Source organism: Corticium candelabrum, chromosome 2 (assembly GCF_963422355.1).
Source record: "Corticium candelabrum chromosome 2, ooCorCand1.1, whole genome shotgun sequence".
Lineage (NCBI taxonomy): Eukaryota > Metazoa > Porifera > Homoscleromorpha > Homosclerophorida > Plakinidae > Corticium > Corticium candelabrum.
This window is the reverse complement of record NC_085086.1, coordinates 4,900,311-4,919,765: the sequence shown is the minus strand read 5'-3', so window position 1 is coordinate 4,919,765 and position 19,455 is coordinate 4,900,311. Positions and strand designations below refer to the sequence as shown.

The following is a 19,455-nucleotide window of genomic DNA, read 5'->3' as shown; positions in this document are numbered from 1 at the left end:
ATGGCAGAAGTTTGCATTTCGTGTGTCAGAAGTGCTGCTACATGATATTGTCTCATCAGCAGACTTTGCAATATGGCAGTGCATTGCACGAATTGTTGAGTACATATTTGGTTCTGGACGTGATGGCTGGAAAGAAGAGGCGGCGAGTGCAGGACATCGATTTTGTTTACGTCACAACATTTTGCTGGAAGAAAGTTACGGTCTGAGGGCATGTACAGTAGTTGTGCACAATTTGATTTATTTGAAGGAGTGTGTGCACCGCTTTGGCAGTCTGGACAATTATTGGTGGTATGGTTTTGAGAGAACAGTTTATCGGTACATCAAGACTACACAAAACTTTGCAATAACATTGAGCACACTTTGCACATTTTGAAGTACAGAGAGAATTTTTGTCTAGTCATTCTAGACAGCCCCCTGATTCCACTCTTGAACCAGATGTACTAACAGACATAAATAGATTGGTCAGTTTCTGTATTATGTTGGAGTTTGATTCTAAATTAATCTATTTGGATTTGGTTTCAGTCTTGGGCCAAGACACTAGCAAGTGCATCTAATCTGAGTACAGAAAAGTCTCCAATTTTGATTGGTGCCTTGCACTCCATACAGATTGAAGGAGACATTCTTAACTCACTGATGTCTTGTTTGCGTTGTGCACAAGCATTCAGATCGAATCCGAGAAGGTTGGGTACGGCAATTGCAGGAAAGGTAATTGTACCTTTCTTTTAATTTGACATTTCAATCAGGAGATGCTGCAGTTATATCATGAATTTGTGGTGAGAGAGAGTCTGTCATCGAAATTCGCAGATTATTGTCTGTGCGTGTTGAAGAAGCGTACACAGTAGTTGTAGAAAGTAATTTGCATCGACAAGTTAGCATGCACCAAGCCACTGGCTGCATTACTGTGTTGCTAAATCGGTCAAGAGTACATATTTTGGCAGAGAAACTGCTGCGAAAAGCAATTCTGATGCCGGTAGTGAGACAGCAGCTTGCTGGCAAGTATTTCTTATTGCTTGATTTCATGCGACCATTTCCTGTGACTGACTCAACAGCAGTTGCGGTACCAGTTTATGTGGTGGTCAATGACATTTTGTTGATAATGGGTGAACAAAATGAACTATGGTATGGTAGAGTGGTGGGCAATGATCCTACAGACAGGAGCAAGCCTGTGCGTGTTAATTTCTATGCAGAAAGTTGATGTCCAAAGCATTACAAGAAAGAGTCCAATAGAATTGATGAGGTTCACATAAACAGTGTAGTTTGCGTCGCTCAGGGAAGATGGAGTGATGATTACAAACAGTGGATTGCTGACAATTAGCAACTTATAGCTGTTTGTTTGCTTGTTTTTAGGCATGTCTGTGTGTCTGTTAGTATGCTTGTTTGTATGCATGTCTGTGTGTCTGACTGTCTATCTGTCTGTATGTCTATCTGTCTGTCAGTCTATTGCAAAGTCTGGTGCCTTGTACATAAATTCTGTCATACATGAAGCTTGGTCTAGCTGGAAATTTTTCACTTTTAATGTTGATGTTCATTTACTAAGACTGGCTATCTCTCCATTTCTTGTGAAGATAGCAGCTTTATGTGCACAGCAGCATCTATTCTATTGCTGATAGCAGATTTAAAGTAGTTATCTATACGTACTGATAACTGTTACTTACTAAACGTTGGCTAGAACTAATACTCAATATTTAGTCAGAGTTCCAACCCGTTTCTTCTTCAGGTGTTTCTGGAAGCTCAATCTTCCTTACGGTGAGTGGCCTTGGACCTCCATCCACTTCAGGAACGTCCTGGGAACCCCAAGTCCCAAAAGCCTGACAAAGTTCGAGGAGCTGGGCGGCATGGCTGCCGAAGTCGAAGGCACTTTATGATGTTGCGACGTTGTTCCGAGTCCTCGAATAAGAGCACAAACTTTTCACAACACTCACAGGTGTTTTGAATCCATTTGTGGGCGTCCCATGAGCGGTATGTTCCTCTTGCTGGTTTCGCAACTCGATATCGGTTTTTGTACCTATGTTAGAGATTTTTATATTATTTTAGAGGTTACATCTGAGCCGCAATATAATTAAATATATTATAATGTAGCCTCGAAGACTCACAACACTAGTGCGCGAGCTTACAGTTTATATTAGCATAATAACGGCTTTTCCCGCTTCATATCCGGAAGTTCGTGCCGTCAGCGCTGCTGGGCCAAAACATGCAAAATAGCTAAAATTCAGCACTTAAGGGATTCTTTATGTAGAAAACAAATTGTGTCGCCTGGCATCTTCCTTTCCTACCTACAACGGTCTGCTTGTACGAGCCTTTGTTGCTGCGGCTGGCTTGTCGAATTCGCTAGCCACAGACCTAGATTTGGAAGAGATCTTTGGGTGGAGATACACATCTCAATCGTGAGGACAGATCCATCGATTACAATTGCTTGATTTTATCTGCCAATGCATGAACACGATTAGGACGATGTAGAATCAGTGGAGAACACAGACAGAAGCAATCTTGCGTGGCCGTAGAGACGTATTACCTGCATTTCTGCCATCGTTTCAGCCAACTAAGCGATATACATGGCGCGCAACTGTAATATGATTGCTAGCAACTACTGTGGGTTTTGATTGTTTCATGAGGGTTTTTGCAGTTTTCAACAGGTTTTGGAAATGACGCATTTCCGTCTAGACGTACACACGTTTTCGTATACGCGTAGGCATATACGCGGTCTACAGAGCTCCATTAAATAGTTATGCTTAGACTAGGCGAGTGCAAACTACAAATGTCTAGGAATTCTAGCTACTCTGTCTGTCTCATGCAGCAATAACCAGCTGCGCATGCGTCGACTAAAACCCATGTTGTGTTTGTAAGGTTTCCTGTTGTGTTTTCTATGGGTTTTACTTTATCGATCCACATAAACCCATGCATAACACATGTTGCGTTAGATGGGTTTTCTGTCGCATTCCCTGTGCTCAGTGAGCTTCAGCGTTTTCACATTACAGTCGTCGGCTGCTAATACAACCCGGCCCCTCTACGAAGTCAAACTGACGCGTCACAACGTCGAATTCTGCAATATACTATAGTGCGAACGAACAAGCGATTGCAAGTCGCTGGAGACGATCCATGTGAAGTCTCCAACGTATAAGAACGACCGGGTCGCTTATGAACTGTAACTTGTTCTCTTTCAATGTTAGAGTCGCCTGAAGCGTCTAGACCCGTCTCTTGTGTGCTCTCGTAGTTGGCCTCGGAAAGCAAGACCAACACAAGGCGCCGCGCAACGCAGCAAGCGGTCGGTCCAAAGCCCATACGTTAACGACTACTGGGCGTGCGCATTCGGTGAAGTGTTTCTTTTATCTATCTGCTAAAGATAGAAAAGATTTTTATTTAATTAATTATAAATCTAATCGAAACCATTCATACATAAGAGAATGCTAGTCTTTCTTAATTATTGTACGTTAGCTTGCAGCTGCGATTCTACTCAATCACGTCGAAATGCCAACAGGAAGCGTCACGCTTGTGTTAGCCTCGAATCTCCAGACCAGAGAACGCGCAAAGCGCGAGATCGCGCGATTCGCACACTTTCTGGTCTGAAAGTTCGAGGCTACGCAGGTATGCACTTGACTTTTGATAAGGTAATTGATTTCTACTCTTTTTTATAGTTTTTTTTGCTGCAAATTACTTTTTCAGCGCAAGGAGCTAGTACAGAAACAAATATCGTAAAAGCTCAAACTTAGTTATAAAGATGTGCCATACCGCTGCACCAAAGATAAAGGCCAGACATTTTGCGTCGCTTGCTGTTTCAAGATGGAACTTGTCGCTTGAACACGCAGGCTAAATTTATATTTGAACGCTAATTAACCGCGTAACGACACTGTTTGTACGTCTATCATTTTAGGTCAAGTTGCACGTGCATGTTCACGAAACTCAAATAAATTTGTGTAGATGACATTTTAGCTCATCGTCAAAGGGGCGATTTTGAGAACCTAGCAGATAACTTTCAAACCCAACTAATTATCTTTTAAATCAACCAATATATATGTGTTTGTGTGTGTGTGTGTGTGTGTGTGTGTGTGTGTGTGTGTGTGTGTGTGTGTGTGTGTGTGTGTGCGTGTGGTGTTTGTGGTGTGTGTAGTCTAGCACAACGATAGGTTAACTATCAAAAATCGAAAGGAAACTGAGACTTTTATTTTAACTAGTTCAAAATTCTAAAAGGGTTTTGTTATTCAATTTCTTACTGTATTGGAAAACAATAACCATTGAACCAAACACGCATCTACCAAAAACTTAGTCAAATTGCAAAGAAAGTAGTGCAATATTTAAATGTGTCCTAGTTATACAATGCCAAAACCCATTGTTTGAAGGTCAGTGACTGTCTTGACTGTGTCAGAAAAATCGTCATACATATTGCAGTTATTAAGGAGCTGCAAAATCATGGCACATGTCGAGCAGTTTAGATAACGTTAACAGATATTGAAACACTGATGCTATCCGGCATGTGGAATCCCATCGAAAGAACTGCTGTTACTCCACTGACAAACTGCAGCAGCAACCGAAGGTGATTTTTATCTAGGTAAAATAGAAGATGCATATCTATATAGCATATACTAAAAAGTTCAAGTAAGCATTCAGTTGCCTCAATTATTAAAAACATGTTTCATACCTGCTATTAGCTGAAAGTAATTTTTCAAATGTTGAGTTAACGTGTTTTCATACGTCACCAGCTTAAATCAGAAGCTGCAAGTTGACCGTCGTTGGTAAAACAGGCTCAACAGTGCCCTAGCATGCTTTTCATCATCATGCAAATTTATGTCCCAGTCTTGCTGTGAATTGGCCATACGGCATGTGCTAACTCTTCAACCGGCTAGCTTTGGCCTTCTAGATCCGAATGAAGAAAACGATTTTAAATCGGCGCTACACGAGTTTGGGAAGCCGAGGCCACCACCATGTGACGAAAGACTAGATTTATAAACTTTGTACAGTAGGCATTGTATGGAGCTCAAAACTCAGCCTTGATGCAATCACACAAGAACACGAGTGAAATATCTTCAAAAACTATACTCTCTGTAATAGATAAAATATAATTATATAATCGCTTTCGCATGCAGTGTCCCCAAAAGTAGCTGCATGCGGTAATTTCACGTTGATGCAGTCTCATATTGCAATCTTATATTACAATCTCACTACTACGTATAACCGCCATATGGGCGGTGGCGATGTGGGCGGTAGCAATCTATCGATGTACGCCATTTCTGCAAAGAAGACGCACCATCCGTGACACACGGACGCACGCACGCACGCAAAAGCGGCCCGGTGAGCCGACGCATATTGCACTCTGGGAAGTAGAGGATGGCGTACAGTGGCTGGCGAGCGCACGTCATATCCGTATAGTCGTTATTTGATTGAGCAAACAAACTCCGGCTCAATCGCCTTGACCGCCTCAGACTTGCGATCTCGACGGGCCCACCGCGTTTCGCGACGATCAGCGCGTTGCAGACAGACAGACATGTGGACAGACGGAAGTGGGCGTTCCCGAGCGTTTGGGTACTAGAGTATAGGATATTACAATCTCATCGCCTCATTTCATTGTATCATCGCCTCATTTCATCTTATTGTCTCATCTCCTTGTCTATTAGATTTGACACAAATATCAAACCATACTTTACACTACTTCTAGGAAACTGTAGCCATGCACACGCTAGACGACAGTGGCATTGATTTTGGAATTCTGCTACCGTGTATGAGGTTGACCTTTGCCCAGCACGTAAACAACGGGCCGGGCTTAACCACATCCGCGCCTACGCGTGACACCATTGAATCTAGAGTTGCGTTGGCTACTAGAGAGATGCCTACCTGATCAGAATTTCAGAAAGGGCACATCTGTCCTATCAACAAAGAGACAGAGAAAAGCTCAGAGCGTAGGGTTTCCAACAAATCAGCACGTCGCAATCCAGTGCTCATGAGATGTAATTAGTATGGGCGGATTGATAGGCGGGGTTACCGTGATCAGCTGATCACTTGAGCTGTAGCACTGCAACCAGCTGGGCATTATCGGAGTAGCAGTGTGACGAGAAAGAAACCAGGCGTCGGTTTGGAAGGATCTACGTTTTCCCTAAGTGACTTGCTTGCACTCGTTCTGTATGCATTGATCAGGTAAGTATTCCTGTAGAATGGTGTGTGTGTGTGTGTGTGTGTGTGTGTGTGTGTGTGTGTGTGTGTGTGTGTGTGTGTGTGTGTGTGTGTGTGTGTGTGTGTGTGTGTGTGTGTGTGTGTGTGTGTGTGTGTGTTGTGTGTGTGTTCGTGTGTTTGTGTGTGTGTGTGTGTGTGTGTGTGTGTGTGTGTGTGTGTGTGTGCGTGTGTGTCTGTTTTTTGTGTTTTTGAGTTTCTGTGTGTGTGTGTGTGTGTGTGTGTGTGTGTGTGTGTGTGTGTGTGTGTGTGTGTGTGTGTGTGTGTGTGTGTGTGTGTGCTTGCGTGCGTGCGTGCGTGTCGTGTCGTGTCGTGTCGTGTCGTGTCGTGTCGTGTCGTGTCGTGTCGTGTCGTGTCGTGTCGTGTCGTGTCGTGTCTTGTCGTGTCCTGTCGTGTCCATTCGTGAGTGTGCTCGGAACAGCACTTTATTTATCGTAGATATCTGCATTCATGTGCGAGCGTAAGTTGACTTTCATGTAGTCTGTGTTTACTTCAGGCTTGTTTACGTGTGCGTTGAGCTTTTGCTACCCCAGCGGCTTAGCAGTAGTTCTAGCGTCCCGAACCCGCCCAATTGACGGTTGATTTGAATCAGTGGACCGCGGTGTGACGATCGAAGGCTGGCTGTTAGCTGTAGGTGAGAACACTGCGAACACTGACTGCAAAAATTAATTTTTGGTTTATGAGGCTGTGTTTGTGCGTGCGTCCGTGCGTGCGTCGTGCGTGCTTTCGTCGTGCGTGCGTGCGTGCGTGAGTGAGTGAGTGCGCGTTTTCGCTTTGCCTTGCCTGAGCCTGTGTTTGTGTTTGCGTGAGTGTGGGCGTAATACGTAGGCGTGTTTGCGTAGGCGTCCACGTGTAGGTGTTTGTGCACGGTTGATCACCTAAACATATAATTTTTGGCTCTAACATCTTTTGCAGTGATTTGCTGAAGCATGAAGTGGAATTTGTTTCTTTTCATATGTCTGTCTACGACAAGTACATTTCTTTTCCAACGTTCTGAAGGTAACTGAGAAAAATTTACAGTAAAGTTGAAGAGGCTTGTAGTGTTTTTGATTGACATTTGCAGGAAATGAAATATTTCTACATGCTGCTTCAGCTACGCTTTCTCCAAATGCTTTCAGTAGTCGAAATCCTCAAACACATGTCGTCGAATGGGCTAGCGCGTCCAATGCGATTGACGGAGACAGCAGAGAGGGAAGTAGCGGTGGGACGTTTGACGGATATATGAAATGTGCAATTACAGCTTTTGACATCCAGTCCCGAAGAAACCCATTGAAGTACTTAAAAATAGAAATGACACACGAGGAGAACATTTCATACGTAAAACTACATCTGAGAGACGGTTTGAAGAGACGAAGGCAACAGAATGGACTTACGGTCAGTGTCAGCAACAGCTCCAACATCGATTCTGCTACACGATGTAGCGATAGAGCGTACGATGCTTCTACGCACGGGCAATCGCCAGTGTTTGTTTGCATGAATCAAGCACGCTACATTTGGGTCGTATTACGAAACAGTCTATGGCATCTTCAAGTTTGCGAAGTTCGAGCATACACTGGTACGTACAGTAGAACATAGATGATATGCACTAAATGGCATGTAGTTTGTTTGTATCTACTAAGGTTCGATGAATTTGAATGCTCCTGGAATTGCGTCGTTGTCAGACGGCCCTTACACTTTTGGTGGTATGACGGGAAGCGCTGCTAATGCTGTAGATGGCCAATCAGCGATTGGTCAATCAACAGGACTTGGTTTTAGGTTCTGTGCTGTCAATAATTACAGAAGAAACGACAAAGTTCAGTTTCTCTACCTTTCCCTTCATCAAAACCAAATGATTCTTTCTATTCGTTTGCACTTGAGAGACCCAGCAAAATCTGATTACAGCAGACTCGACGGCCTAGCTGTTAGCGTTGGCAACTCCAGCGATGTGAATCATGTCCGACCACAGTGTGGGTCGTCATATCGAGCAAGCCGAGGACAATCACCAATTTTTATCTGCTACGCTACTGGAAGTTACGTCTGGTTGACTCTAAGAGCAAAGCATTATCTTGAGGTCTGTGAAGTGGAAGTTTACGCAGGTAAGGGATCACTTGTCAATGTTATCTAGTCAGTGCGACAATGAATAGGTCGTTTTAGTTACCGCTCGCTTATATACCTACTAATATTTGAACGGATGTTTGTATGGCAGATGTTCACTGCATTACTCCTGAGGCTCCTGCCAACGGCAAATACAGCATCACAAATGACTCCGTGGGTGGGTCTTTATCAGTAGAATGCGATCAAGGGTTTAAACCCACATCATCTGAACGGATTACATGTGAGAGCAGTGGAAATTGGAGTCAACCGTTTCCAACGTGCAAAGGTAAAAAGTTTATTAAATCTTTAGTGCTAGTGGTTATTTATTGAGAAAAAATTGCTAGTATCAGGGTTCGAAAAATGTGTTTGAATCTGGTCGCCAGTTTGGCCACCTAGAGGAACGGTTGGTCGCCAAACTTTCACTAGTTTCTAAGTCAGATTCCAGAAGTAAACAAGTAATTAATATCACTGTTGAGACCCTTTCCCAGATTATCATGTTTGACATTAAATTAAGACCTAACTAGGAATTTGCAGTAATGTTGGATGAAGTAAACACCTCAATCTACAGTGTGGTACTTGGAGTTCTTTTTATGTAATAGTATGAGTATTCATATTTTATAGAAACTTTCCACTAATTGTATAGCTACAACCAAACAAAATGTGGTTGTGTGGTTTTGTAATGTTAATAACGTGATTATGTGGTTTGTCATCACATCCACATCCTGGCTATCCATCAATAAGACATGAGCATTCTTTGAGCGTTTTTTAAATTCTCTGTATGACTTAGTGCCACTACTGATTTGCTGAGAACAGGACATCCGGTGACTCTCAGGGAAAACCCTACACCCCACGTAGTTTCCTATGGCTAGCTGTGTTAATCTCTGAAACGCCGTGGCTTCATTCAACACCTAGATTTCACATGCAGAAACTTCTGTCTGAACAACCTTTCTTAGTAGCACTAGGAGACGTATGAGCTTCTGGACGTACACCTTGGTCTAGTTCTTTTGATAGAAAGACACTCAGGCAGCTTGCTGGGGAAAAGCTGTTTGTTTTGCCACTTCCTACGCCCACTGTTTGCAAACATCTGCATAATAGTGTTTATTTGTCCCAATTCAAGATAGTCAGGTTCTTTGAACAGCATAGGAAAGGATCTAAATAGGCAGTTCCCGTCACCTTCAACTACGATTGGCTAGGAATTTCATGTTTTATTCGGGAGAAGCTGCTACGCAACGGCATCTCGTCGATGATAGAGCTGTTGACTTGGATTTGTTGGTGTAGCCTATGAAGGATAGGAGTGACCACAATTGTTTGAAAAATTACACGCGCCTGCGGGTCTTTAGTTGGATTCGTCTGGAGCTGATGGCACAGACCAATCAGATCGGTACAGGCTCTAGAGTCCGTAAAAATGATGGTGTACCAGAGAATAGCAATGAATAGATTGCTAGGTGTTGTTGTTACACAATATGTACGAAGGTGCTAAGTAGGCGGCATACGTCGCGGGGTGCCACTAAATGGTAGAAGTAGAAAGCGGATGTAGTAAAGTAGGAAAGTAGTAAATGCTCGGTTAGCATTGTGTTTGGCGAGCGATGGTGTTCTGTCTTTACCTATTCGTGTAACAATGGTTGCGTTACGTAGCAATAGTTTCTGTCAAACAAACGCGGGAACTCAGAAAACTGACTTTCAGTTGGCTTTTCTATAGTATTTGGTGTTCAATTATCCCATTCAGGCGTTCAATTATCCGTTGCTTACGGCTGTTGTGCAATATCATGGAAACTGAATAACTTACATAGTCTGCGGATGGGCAGCTGCTCAAATATCATCATTCATCAGCTGTCTAGACGTAATAATTTGTAATTAATCTTGACTTTAGCGTGAATTTTTAGTGTGTGTTTTACTATAATTTCCTTTGCACTAATCTTGGTGTCCCACGTTTCCGCGGAGATCTAGCTAAGCTGTTGTGAGCGAACTAAATCTACATATCTAGGAAGCCTACAACAACGCCATGTTCCGTTAATCGTGGTGTAATCTGTATACTCTGTAAACCGCGCGTCCAGTGTGATACCATGCAACAGTCCATCATGCGTCTTAGCAGGTTTTTAGCTAATCAAGAGCTCGAATTTCACTACTTCGCCTTCTCACCTTTCTTGAATCAATCATTTATTGTTCAGCTGAAACGTGAGTGAGCATCATAGAAAGACGTCATGAAAGAAATGTGCGCGGTTTTGACTTTACGTATCAAACTGAAACAATTATTTCTATAACTTTAGTACTTCTAAGACAGAACATCGGATAATTGAATACCTGAGTCGGATAATTGAATGCCCGAATCGGATCACTGAATGCCCAATTCGGATAATCGGCTAATTGAACGCAAAATGCTGTAGTTGTCTTCAATTCTTCGTTCACGCTTCAATTGTCTCACTCGTTTACTAAGATTAGTCGCGTAACAATGGTCGCGTAGTCACGTGATAATGGTTGCGTCACAATAATTTCTGTCAAAGTAACGCGCGGAAACTCAAAAAACAGACTTTTCTCTTCTTTTAGCTTTTCCTTTCCATCCCGTTTGTCACGTATCAGTCTCATTTGCTCTTTAGTCGCGTAAGGGAGCAAAATCGAGAGTCGTTTTACTCTTCTCGCCAAGAAATTACGATTAAGTCGACCTCTCGAAAAGGGTCCCTTGCTTCAATTTTAGCGCATATGTTACGGAGTCAAAATTGCATTCATCTGGCATCGTCGTTTTGTCGATTTGTCTTTCTGTTTTGCCGTAAATCTATATCACAAGTGCTGACTTACGTATATAAATATATAAATATATAAATAAAATATATCTCGAGCTCAATTGACATGACAAAAGAGAGTCATTTTTATTACTTTACTAATTTACTACTTGATGTGACTGGTGAACACGTAATTAAGACTTGAACGGCTAATTAAGTGATTTCTGAAGACCTGATAGGAAATTCAAATTGACTTTCAACATTTGCAGCAACTTTATCAAAATTTTGGTCTAAAGTTAGGCTACATACAAAAACACAAGAAGTTCTGCAGTGAATACACCTACTTGGAGCAACAGAAGGCACTTATTGAATCATAAATTTCACATAAGAGTTTGTCCATTGAATTGTGTAACAAATGATTGTGATGTTAACGTAAGACTAATAACAATAGTCAACAGTTTAAGATCAGAACATATATAGCAGTCAGTCTACAGTACCATGGATGATTTTACGGAAGCTCTAGCTATATACCAAGCACATTGATGCACACTAATTGTTATCACATTAGAATATCTGTTGCTAGCCTTTTGTGAACGTCTTTAAACATTAATAACGGAAATCTGTTCAATATGATAACAAGGGACATCATGAACCATGTTACAGTACAGTGAGTCCGTGACCTATGTAATAATGCTTATTTATGAGTTACCTCACGGGCAAAAGAGAAAGGAAATAAGTAAAATATTATGAGTATATCAAGGAAGAGTAATCTTAACTTGATAATTTTAAATTTTTCTTTTTGCCAATCTAACGTATAGGACTGCATGGCCTTGATGAGTGGCTAATCCTATGCATATGTTCATTTAGCGTTTTGTGAGCCTCCTCAACTCACGAATGGATACCTTGAATTTAGTGACAATAATGGAAAGCCTGACGTTGACAGTACAGTGACGTACCATTGTGATCAAGGGTTTGAGTTATTTGATGACAAACGGGCAACAAGAAGATGCCAAGAAAACAGAATGTGGTTAGGAAAGGCACCAACATGTTCTCGTAAGTATTTTACAAAAGTGTTGTCAGAACAACACTCCTTAGCAACGTTTATTCTAGGTGTCAACTGCAGAGCACCTACAGTTTCGGAGAACGGCTACTATACTGGAAACACCACGTACCAGTCTACTATCGAATTTGGTTGCAACCACGGTTATTACCTTAACGGTGCTACAAATGCCAATTGTCTTCATACAAAAGCGTGGGACAAGAAGGCACCAAAATGCATTCGTAAGTAAACATTATACATTTCAAGGGCAGATGCAGCAATTTTAAATTGGGGTTATTACGAAATGACCATATAACATCTAGTATCTGTACTTTTGAAGACATTTACCAGACTTTAGATAGATAATCTGTAAAATTTTTATGAGCATGCAGTAGCCTGAACTTAATAGCTTTAACATTTTCTTGTTGCTATGTAACATTGGACTTGATGATTGGCTAATGTTCTAATTTTTCATTTAGCGTTTTGTGAGCCTCCTCAGCCTCCTCAACTCACGAATGGATATCTTGAATTTAGTGACAGTAATGGAGAGTATGACATTGACAGTACAGTGACGTACCATTGTAATCAAGGTTTTGAGGTATCTGAAGACAAATGGAAAACAAGAAGATGTCAAGAAAACAGAAAGTGGTCAGAAACGGCACCAAAATGTTCTCGTAAGTATTTTACAAAAGTATTGTGAGAACAATACTTCTTAGCAACATTTATTCTAGGTGTCAACTGCGGAGCACCTACAGTTCCGGAGAACGGCTACTATACTGCAAAGACCACGTACCAGTCTACTATCAAATTTGGTTGCAACCACGGTTATTACCTTAACGGTGCTACAAATGCCAATTGTCTTCATACAAAATCGTGGGACAAGAAGGCACCAAAATGCATCCGTAAGTAAACACGATACATTTCAAGGGCAGATGCAGCAATTTTAAATTGGGGTTCTCTTGGTTTACGAAATGACCATATAACATCTAGTGTCTGAACTTTAAAGGACGGTTACAAGACTTTGATAGATACTCTGTAAAGTCTTTATGAGCAGTAACCTGAACTTGATAGTCTTAATGTTTTCTTGTTGCTATGTAGCGTTAGACTTGATGATTGGCTAATGTCCTAATTTTTCATTTAGCGTTTTGTGAGCCTCCTCAACTCACAAATGGATACCTTAAATTCAGTGACAATAATGGAAAGCACGACGTTGGAAGTACAGTGACGTATCATTGTAAGCAAGGCTTTGAGTTATCTGATAAAAGCGGGAAAACCACAGCAACAAGGAGATGCAAAGGAACCAGACAATGGTCTGGAAAGGCACCAAAATGTTCTCGTAAGTATTTTACAAAAGTGTTGTCAAAACAATACTTCTTTGCAACATTTATTGTAGGTGTCAACTGTGGAGCACCCACTGTTTCGGGGAACGGCTACTATACTGGACACCCCACCACGTACGAGTCTACTATCAATTTTGGTTGCAACAAAGGTTATTACATTGACGGTGCTACGAAAGCCAAATGTCTCCATACAAGAAAGTGGGACAACAAGGCACCAAACTGCATCCGTAAGTAAACATGATGCATTGCAAGGGCAGATCCAGGATTTTTAAATTGTGGGTTTTCCGACAAATGACTATAACATCTAGTATCTGTATTTATTTACGTAAAACCTAATTATTGAAAATTAAAATACAGTTGAATTGTATAAATTTACATCCATGCAAGAACGTATCGAATTGTTAGTTGTATATGTACAGTTATAGGAGACTTGAACTTGTCTTGTGAATTTGGTTTTATGAAACCACCCGAATTCCCGCTGAATCCTCCCTTGCATTAAAGCAAGGGACTGATGTAATTTGTGTAATTATTCTCTCAGAATACTATTCTACAAATGCAGTAGAGTTAGTTGGGAGTTACTACTAGGCAATCGTGATATAGGAATGAACGGTTTTATGTGCACTACTAAAAGTTTACTACTTCTGGCAAATTTTTGAAATTCGTGTTATCAATAATTTATGGAAACCAAATGCAAATCCCAAAAATAATCGAAGTACATAAGGACATAGTTGAATAATGGTTAATTAATACCAAAACTGGCACATGTCTATGCATTTTGAATCTTACATTACTTGAGTAACTAAAGCATGGAATGCACAATCTCTGACAGAGTGATAAGTTTATTTGCTTGTATTTTACAGCATTCTGCAGGAAGCCGTCTATTCTCGATAATGGTGTTATCGTCGTTTTAAAGCATAGTGAAAATGACAACCAGTTGGACGTAGGCACTCGTGTGGAATACAAATGCTCTAAGGGATTCGTGTACGCTAACTCTAACGTTAGGACATGTACTGGACCGCTCACGTGGTCAGGAATGGCACCCAAGTGCACACGTAAGAGTGCAAATAGCAGACCTTCATTGTCTTATAATTGGTATCTGCAATCGAGATCAATTTTTTAGGGGGAGATTGCGGAAAATCTATTGATGTTGAAAACGGCTTTTGTAAATTTACGCACAGTTATATGGACGGCACAAGAACGTGTGAATGCAACTACGGCTACAAGTTTCCTGATTCTCTTGATCGGGAAAAACTTGCGACGTGTAACGTCGCCCAAAATGTTGCAAAATGGAGCAAGTCTCTTACAATATGCAAAAGTATTAACGTTAGCTTTGTTAACCGTCTTTTATTCTTAATCTTGTGCATGTGTAGAGATAACGTGTCCACCATTGGTTCAAAATAGAAGATTAAACGCATATTTGAACTACAGCGGAAATCATTACATGAACATTTCGACATACAGTTGTTCGTCTGGCTATAAAGCAGTGAAAGGTCACTTCCAGAGACGTTGCCAATTCGACGAAACGTGGACGAACCAATCACTGGAGTGTGCCAGTTAGTAATGTGGTGACTGTTTTGTCGTTCGCGTGAGTAAGATAAATTGTCATTCTTTAGAAAAAACGTGTGGTCGTTTAGAAAATCCTAGAAATGGCTTTGTAATACAAGGACGAACGAAAGCAGATGAATACGGTAGAGAAGTCACTTATATTTGTAACACGGGGTACCAGATAAAGGGTTCTGAAGTTAGAAAATGTGGTGCTTCAGGACAATGGGACGGAGAAGAACCGATTTGTCAACGTGAGTACCAAGCATGTTGTCACTACACTATCAGCAGTATTAACAATTTTAGGTGACAGGGTTGAATGATGTTTTACGTTTGAGATTTGAATTGCATATATTTGCCAGAATTGCTGCCTCGGTGAACGCATTCATGAAGTTATTAAAAACGAGAACAGTCACACCATCAGGCTTACACTACACAGCTCCCATGCATAACATCATCAGTGGCGTAGGGCTACATAGTCTAAAGGACAATTAATATCATGGACGATATCTATATTGGCTAATAATTGAGGTTAATGCCAGTTGGCAAACAAGAAGCTATAAAAACTTAAAATTTTTATTGACAGTAGGGTAATGGGTTAGGCCAACCATTAAGTGTGTAACTCTCTATATGTTGGAGGATCAGTGCCTATCATTGGCCCTTTTATGGCTACGTCACTGGTATTTTATGCCAGTGTACAAGCAAGGATATTTTAGCGATTAAACTGCGTACAAAACATGCGTACAAATTTTTTCCAGTGGGACCACAATGGCATGCCGACAACACAGCAACAAGGTTGACCTGTAAATACTAGTTTGACTTATAACCTGTATGACATTGTCTGATCGCATTTAATATAAGTTATTGTTATTAGACATATGAGCAGCTGTCGACCGGTTTATATTTAGAACTTACTGTTTCCTTCTCTTTAGATAGTGGTTGCTCTGACTGTCATGAAGAAGCAGATTGCATTCAAAACGAGCACTGTGTTTGCAAACCAGGATACATTGGCGACGGGAGACATTGCTGCAAAGAAGGTAAATGCTGCGTAATAATTTCTGTTTTCTCAATGCTGATATTTGATATAATTAATAATAATTAGATCTGACGAATAGAGTTGCCATTAGAAACGAAGCCACGTTTCTAAATTGCAAAGGCAATTGCAACATGCCATTTCAACGCGTTGTGTGGTACCACAACACTGTGCCAGTCAATATTTCTAATAGTCGAATTGGAGTAGGCAAGAATGGAATGTTACTTTACATAGACAATGTATCGAAAAGTGACGCAGGTGAATACGTATGCGTTTTCAACAACGGTAAGACTGTGTTTAGAAGATATGGAAATCTGAAGGTGACTGAAGATATGTTTGGATGTCAGCAAAACTCTAGCTGTTGTAAGATTCATACATGACCGTATTTCTTAACCTTTTATTATCAAATTTTACCTCTAATGCAGCATCTGATTGTGGACGGAGTTGTGCAAGAAAGCCGTTTGTGGCAAGAGGAGATGTAACTCATGCCGGAAAATTTCCATGGCAAGCGATGCTTTGTACTGCTTCTCATGGCCAACATTGTGGAGGCGTTCTTGTATCAGACAATTGCATTGTAACGGCTGCTCATTGCCTTCATCTTGGAGGGGTGTTTACTAAAAACGTCAGCGTATGTGTTGGCCGTCAATGTGGAAACTGCTCTGAAGTCGATGTTGAAGGAAATCCACAATGTTTTAGGCCCAAGTCGACATTTATTCATCCCAATTTTAGCAGGAGTACGCTAGACAATGACATTGCCATTATTAGACTACCAAAAGCGGTTTCGTGTCACTGCAACAGTGTCTTCCCTGTTTGTTTGCCTAATGAGAAGAGAGACGGATCTTACCTTCGAGCTGGAATGGAAGGCATCGTCACTGGGTGGGGAAGAGTAAATTCTTCACTTAGTAGATCAACATGCTTGCGTAAAGGCGACGTGCGACTAGCTTCTCGAAATATTTGTTCCAAAAGGCATCCAGATTATCCAATAACGAACAGTATGATGTGTGCAACTGATTACAACGGCGCATGCGAAGGAGACAGTGGTGGTCCGCTGGTGATTAAAAACAAAGAGTACGGACATCGTTTTGTGTTGGCAGGAATAGTGAGCTGGGGAAAAGGATGTGGCCAGGCGAAAGGTTTAGGAGTTTACACTAAAGTCTTGACTCATGTGAATTGGATAAAGCAGATGTGTGGCATGAACTCTTAGCGCTTTGTTGCTGTGCAGTTGCACTTTCAATTGCAACCAGTGTCAGTCCGTATAGTAGATTACATTCAGAAAATGACATTTTGGCATAACTGTTTGTTTAGTACTCTGACCTCATTTGTTTGCGATATCATGTAGAACATATAGTGCAAATTTTTTGTTCCCTTTTTCAATGACGCGGAGAACAGTCGACTCTCAACACCTGGATGATACTGGCGTTCGCTAAGATGGTTTGCCCGTTCGAAGATCATACCCATGCACGAAGAACGCGCCTATAATCAGTAAGTATCACTTTCATTGATCGAGTTTTCTTGCCATAGTTCTGTATCTCGAAATAGAGGGATGCAAACGTGTCAAGACTCTTCGAGTTTCAGTTAAGTTATTAGTCACAATTGTTAGGTATGGAACGTGTGCGATTTGTAAAAAAATTGTGTTACACATACACACATCCATAGGAAGAAAATTCTTTGAGGCTAATTTTGTGGCAAGTCGTAGGTATGTAGAGCTATAAATAGAGGTATGTTTATTATTTCGTCTATTACTGTTTAAAATAATCTTTCACACATTTAAATTAATCTATCAGTTTGATTTCAGTACACTTTTATTATACAGACTTATGCTAGCAGAGTATAACAAGTAACTAATCATATTGCTGTACATTTGGGTATTAAGAATCATCTAGGTTTTCCTAGGTGAGTGGCTACTACTCGTTCTGTATATCTAGGCTTTGATCAGTTATGTAACCACATCGGTCCTGTAGAGTGGTGTCTGGATTGTGTGTGTGTGTGTGTGTGTGTGTGTGTGTGTGTGTGTGTGTGTGTGTGTGTGTGTGTGTGTGTGTGTGTGTGTGTGCGCGTGTGCGTGTGCGTGTGCGTGTGCGTGTGTGTGTGCGTGTGTGTGTGTGTGTGTGTGTGCGTGTGCGTGTGCGTGTGCGTGTGCGTGTGCGTGTGTGTGTGTGTGTGTGTGTGTGTGTGTGTGTGTGTGTGTGTGTGTGTGTGTGTGTGTGTGTGTGTGTGTGTGTGTGTGTGTGTGTGTGTGTGTGTGTGTGTGTGTGTGTGTGTGTGTGTAATAATTCCTGAGTGTATTTGCAACGGCCCTTTTTATCTAAAGTAGATACCTGCATTCAAGCACGGGCATGAGCTGATTTTCATGTAGTCAGTGTGTACTTTATGCTTGCGTACTTGTATGTGCATTGCGTCTTTGGTGCCCTAGCTGACTGACAGTAGATGTGCCGTTTCGAACACGCACGATTTAGGCGTATGGCTCTCCATTTGATTTTAATCAGTGGACCGCGGTTTAACTTAGCCTTGCTAATAGCTATAGGTGAGAATTCTGCAAACACTGACTGCAAAAATTACTTTCTGGTTTGTAGGGCAGTGTGTGTGTGTGTGTGTGTGTGTGTGTGTGTGTGTGTGTGTGTGTGTGTGTGTGTGTGTGTGTGTGTGTGTGTGTGTGTGTGTGTGTGTGTTTGTGTGTTTTTGTGTGTGTGTGTATGTTTGTGTGTGAGTGTTTATTTGTGTGTGTGTTTATTTGTGTGTGTGTGCCTGTGTGTGCGTTTGTGTTTTGTGTGAATGTAGGAGTGTGCTACGTAATCGTGTTTGCGTATGCGTGAGCGTGCAAGTGTCTGTCTGCGTCTGTGTGTACTGTGATCACCTACGTAGACATACAATTTTGCTTTCAAAATCTTTTGCAATGATTTGCTAAAGAATGAAGTGGAACTTGTTTCTTTTAGTATGTCTGAGTACGGCGAGTTCATTTTTTCTTAAACGTTCTGAAGGTAATTGAGAAAAATTGAACGTACATTTGGACACGTTTGTAGTGGTTTTGATTGACATTTGCAGGAAATGAAATATTTCTACATGCTGCATCAGCTACGCTTTCTCCAAATAAATTCATTCATGGAAATGAACAGGATGAAGCGTCCAATGCGTTTGATGGAGATAACAGGGAGGGAAGTAGCGGTTCGTTGCCTCGAGATTACATAAAATGTGCAATTACAGTTTTTGGCCCATTGATGTACTTTAAAAGAAAAATGACACAAGAGGAGAAGATTTCGTACTTAAGACTACATCTGAGAGACGTTTTGAAGAGACAAAGGCAACAGAATGGACTTACGGTCAGTGTCAGCAACAGCTCCAACATCGACTCTGCTACACGTTGTAGCGATAAAGTGTACGATGCTTTAACGCACGGGCAATCGCCAGTGTTTGTTTGCATGAATCAAGCACGCTACATTTGGGTCGCAGTACGAAACAGTCCATAGTATCTTCAAGTTTGCGAAGTTCGAGCATACAGTGATACGTAAAATAAACATGGATGATATGCATTAAATGGCATGCAGTTTGTTCGTATCT

At 41.3% G+C, this 19,455-nt stretch overlaps 1 protein-coding gene across 1 annotated transcript; it reads left to right on the top strand.

Annotated features, from left to right (window-relative positions):
- Positions 1 to 13,031: 13,031 nt before the first annotated feature.
- On the top strand, positions 13,032 to 19,221 carry LOC134176337 (sushi, von Willebrand factor type A, EGF and pentraxin domain-containing protein 1-like). The gene is made up of 13 exons (XM_062643007.1): positions 13,032 to 13,038; positions 13,127 to 13,321; positions 13,379 to 13,552; positions 14,186 to 14,377; positions 14,446 to 14,640; positions 14,696 to 14,878; positions 14,939 to 15,121; positions 15,800 to 15,904; positions 15,970 to 16,263; positions 16,326 to 17,382; positions 17,440 to 17,500; positions 18,834 to 18,878; positions 18,943 to 19,221. The coding sequence occupies exons 1-10, from the start codon at positions 13,032 to 13,034 to the stop codon at positions 17,102 to 17,104; spliced, it is 2,307 nt and encodes a 768-aa protein (XP_062498991.1). The 3' UTR covers positions 17,105 to 17,382; positions 17,440 to 17,500; positions 18,834 to 18,878; positions 18,943 to 19,221.
- Positions 19,222 to 19,455: the final 234 nt, after the last annotated feature.